We start from the raw sequence: 3648 nt of genomic DNA, 5'->3' as shown, positions 1-3648 counted from the left end.
CCATAGTGCAGGTTAGGTACATTAGTCAGGAGTAAATGTAGGTTAAAAAGGTAGGGGAATGGGTCTGGGTGGGTTATTGTTCGGAGGGTCAGCGTGGACTTGATGGACCAAATGGCCTGTTTCCATACTGTAGGAATTCTGTGATTCTATGGACATTGAAAGTACTGGTTTGTGAGCCCTGCTGTTGCTGTTTCTCAAAAGAACTTTGACAAAAGATAATCAGGGAGTGGTGAGAGTTGCATCAGGTTGCATGAGGAAACTGCTTGTCCTGCTTCCTGGAATACCATGAGCACAGGAAGTGTGGTCAGTGACAGCAGTTGGAACTCCGGGTTTCGGAGCTTGAGCAGCAGCTGGTGTCAGTGAGGAGCGTCCGTGAGGCTGAGAGCTCCGTAGAGAGCACGTTTCTAGATGTGATCACTCTGCAGCTTCAGAGTATGCAGGGAGAGAGGGAATGGGGGAGCAGCAGACAGTCCAAAAGGACCAGGCAGCTAGTACAGGAATCCCATGAGTGTATCTCACTCTCCAACCAGGATTCAGTTCAGAATCCTGATCAGAATGATGGTTCATCTGGGGCGTGCAGCCAGAGCCAAGTCCATGGCACCATGGGGGGCTCAGCTGTATAGGGGGGCACAAGGAAGACTGGAAGAGTGAGAGTGAGAGGAGATTCGAGAGTGAGGGCATCGATAGGTGTTTCTGCAGCTGCAGATGGGAATCCAGGATGGTGTGTTATCTCCCTGGTGCCAAGGTGAAGGATGTCACTGAGCTGCTGCAGAGCACCCTGAGGGGAGAGGGGGAACAGGCAGCAGTCATGGTCCACATCGGTCCCAGTGACAGCGGGAGAAAAGGGATGTGGTCCTCCAGTCAGAATTTAGGGAGTTCCAGAGGGAATTAGCAGCAGGAGCTCAAAAGTAGGAATTTCCAAGATTACCCCCAGTGCCCCACACAACTGAGAATAGAAAGAGGAGGATAGCACAGGTGACTGTGGAACTGAAAAGACAGTCCAGGAGGAAGGTATTTCGATTATTTTAACATTGGGACTGGCTTTGGGGGGAGATGGACATGTACAGACCAGACGGGTTGCTCCTGAACAGACCTGGGACTGAGTTCCTTTGGGGTGATTTACTCGTGCTGTTGGAGAGGGTTTAAACTATCTTGGCCTGTGGGATCCAGGAGGGAATACCAGAGAGGAACACAGAGGTGCACAGAATCCTGGGAGAGATAGATAGCACCAGAATAAGGAATAGAACTTCTTACCCAGTTTCAGAGTGAGGGAGAGAGAGTAATAAATTCTAAATCAGGGTAACTGTGTAAGGATGGGACTGCACGGAGTGTTGGGAATAAGACTGGGAAGGTACAGCCACAGAGTGTTAAGTGGAAATCTGATGTGTGTCTCTCACATAGGAAGATAAGATAATAAGAACATTAGAAATAGGAGCAGGAGTGGGCTATCTGACCCATCGAGGATGAGGAACGTGAGTTATGAAGATAGACTGAAGACATTGGGACTGTTTTCCTCAGAGAAGAGAAGGCAGAGAGAGAGATTTGATCGAGAAATTCAAAATCAGGAGGGGTCTGAACAGAGTAAACCAGGAGAAAATGTTCCCACCTGAGAAAGAATTGAGAGGGAGAGGCCATGGATTGAAAATAATTGGTAAAAGAGGCGAAAGTGAGATGGGGGAAAAACATTTTCAGCCAGTGGGTGGTTAAGGTGTGGAATGCACTGCCTGAGAGTGTGGTGGAGGCAGCTTCAATTAAAACATTCCGAAGGGAATGAGACTGTTATTCAAAAAGGAACAATGTGCAGGGTGACAGGGAGAAGGCAGCAGAATGACACTCAGTGAATTGCTCATTCAGAGAGCCGGTCCAGACAGGATGAGTTGAATGGCCTCCTTGTGCACTGAAACGATTCTGTGATTGTGTGATTGAGCAGAGTTAAAGCTGGGGGAGGTGGGAGCTCGGTGTCTCACTGTGCTGCTGCTGCTGCTGCTGCTGCTGCTGCTGCTGAGGTCAGTGAGATCAGAGACTGGGACAGGGAGCCAGAGCTCACATCAAACTCTGCCCCGTGTCCGTCACACTGAGACTGGCAGGAGGCTACTCACTGATTTCACTCCATGCTGCAGGAATGGGACCACAGGCTGCAAATGGACAGAGCTCCTCCACACGGTGAGTAAAACTTACTGACTTATATCTTGCTGCTTAAGCAGGGCAATAGGACGACAGAAATACAGCTGGACACCCTGTTAGACACAGTGCTCCTCATTCAACCATTTCATTCACTGCAGCTCCCCACTAACACCTGCATCAATTCAGCATTTGTGATTTAGAAAGTTTCAGTATTGAAAGGGTTAATAACGGAGGATTGAGGTTTACTTACTCAGTCTGAGCTTGGTTCCTTTACCGAACGTAAGCCACAGTGAGAGCTCCCAGTGTAGAGGCTGTACAAAAACCTCAGCTCTCTGCTTCCCTCTGTCACTCTCACCCTCTCCCTATTTCCCAGTCTGTCGGTCACTCTCACCCTCTTTTTGCCCCTATCAGTCTCTCCCTCATTCATGTGTCTTTCTGTCTCTGCCTCTGGGTTGTGAACTTCATTTTTTGTTGTTAAATCTTGCAGCTGTTCTTCACATGTGGCCATGCAGTGGAAGGGGGAAACTTGAGGCCTTCAGTGAGCGTTGAGACACCACAGGGACTGGAGTGTGTCGTGGGCAGTGACAATCCCAGCATGGGGTAATTTGATCAGTTTCATTTAGATCTAACTGTGGGATATGACAGTTCAGGCGGTGGGACTGTGTGTCCATTATTATGCATTTTATATAACCGTGGATGTGTCAGTACAGGAGGTGATTCTGTGTGCTTTGAGGTTTTTGTATGGCTCTGTGTCACTGTGTCGAGGGTAGCTGTAATCCTGCATACAGTAATAGTCAGCGACATCCTCATTCTGAACGTTGCTGATTTTCAGGGTGAAACTGGTCCCTGATCCACTGCCGGTGAATCGATCGGAGACTCCTGTGAATCGATTTGTTGCAGCATAGATCAGGAGAGAGGGTTTCTGACCTTCTCGCTGCTGGTACCAGGAAAGCTCATTGCTAACAGATTGACTGGCCGTACAGGTGAGTGTTGCGGTCTGGCCCAGTCCCACTGACAGCACCGGGGGAGACTGAGTCATGATGATGTCCCCACTGATACCTGAGGGATCAGAGAGAAACACAGTGAAGTCAGAACTGTCACAGAAAGAGCCGGTCAAATGAGAGATTGTTGGAGACACTGAGCATTCCTCTGGTTTCAGCATTTTCCCTTCAATCACAAGTCAGTGGAATTGGAGTGAAATGGAGAGCAACTAAAGATTCAAGGCGGAAGGAGAGAGATTTGTACCTGCGACACAGAATGCCAGGGGCCAGATCAGCTGGATGTGTGAAATCATGGTGTGTGCTCCTGTCCCTGTGCCTGGTTCCTGATAAACTCTCCCTTCACTGGGCTCTGCTTTATAAAGCTGCAGCCTGTGAGAGTCTGACTGGGTGTTCCTCAGTATGTAAATGGCATCAGGTAGAGAGAGCCACGTCAGCCCCTCACACTTCCACTTCTCTCTCTCTCTTTGTCTCAGAGAGTGATTGATGTGAACAGCACTGAATGAGGCCATTTGTCCTATTGTAT

At 48.9% G+C, this 3648-nt stretch overlaps 1 gene segment (V, D, J or C); it reads right to left on the bottom strand.

Moving 5' to 3' along the window:
- Nucleotides 1-2617: 2617 nt before the first annotated feature.
- Nucleotides 2618-3436, bottom strand: LOC132809929 (immunoglobulin kappa variable 4-1-like). The segment is given in 2 exon segments: nt 2618-3183; nt 3370-3436. Coding segments are annotated over 2 exon segments (426 nt in total).
- Nucleotides 3437-3648: the final 212 nt, after the last annotated feature.

Source organism: Hemiscyllium ocellatum, unplaced genomic scaffold, assembly GCF_020745735.1.
Source record: "Hemiscyllium ocellatum isolate sHemOce1 unplaced genomic scaffold, sHemOce1.pat.X.cur. scaffold_1440_pat_ctg1, whole genome shotgun sequence".
NCBI lineage: Eukaryota > Metazoa > Chordata > Chondrichthyes > Orectolobiformes > Hemiscylliidae > Hemiscyllium > Hemiscyllium ocellatum.
The sequence above is the reverse complement of the archived record's forward strand: the minus strand, read 5'-3'. Positions and strand labels throughout refer to the sequence as shown.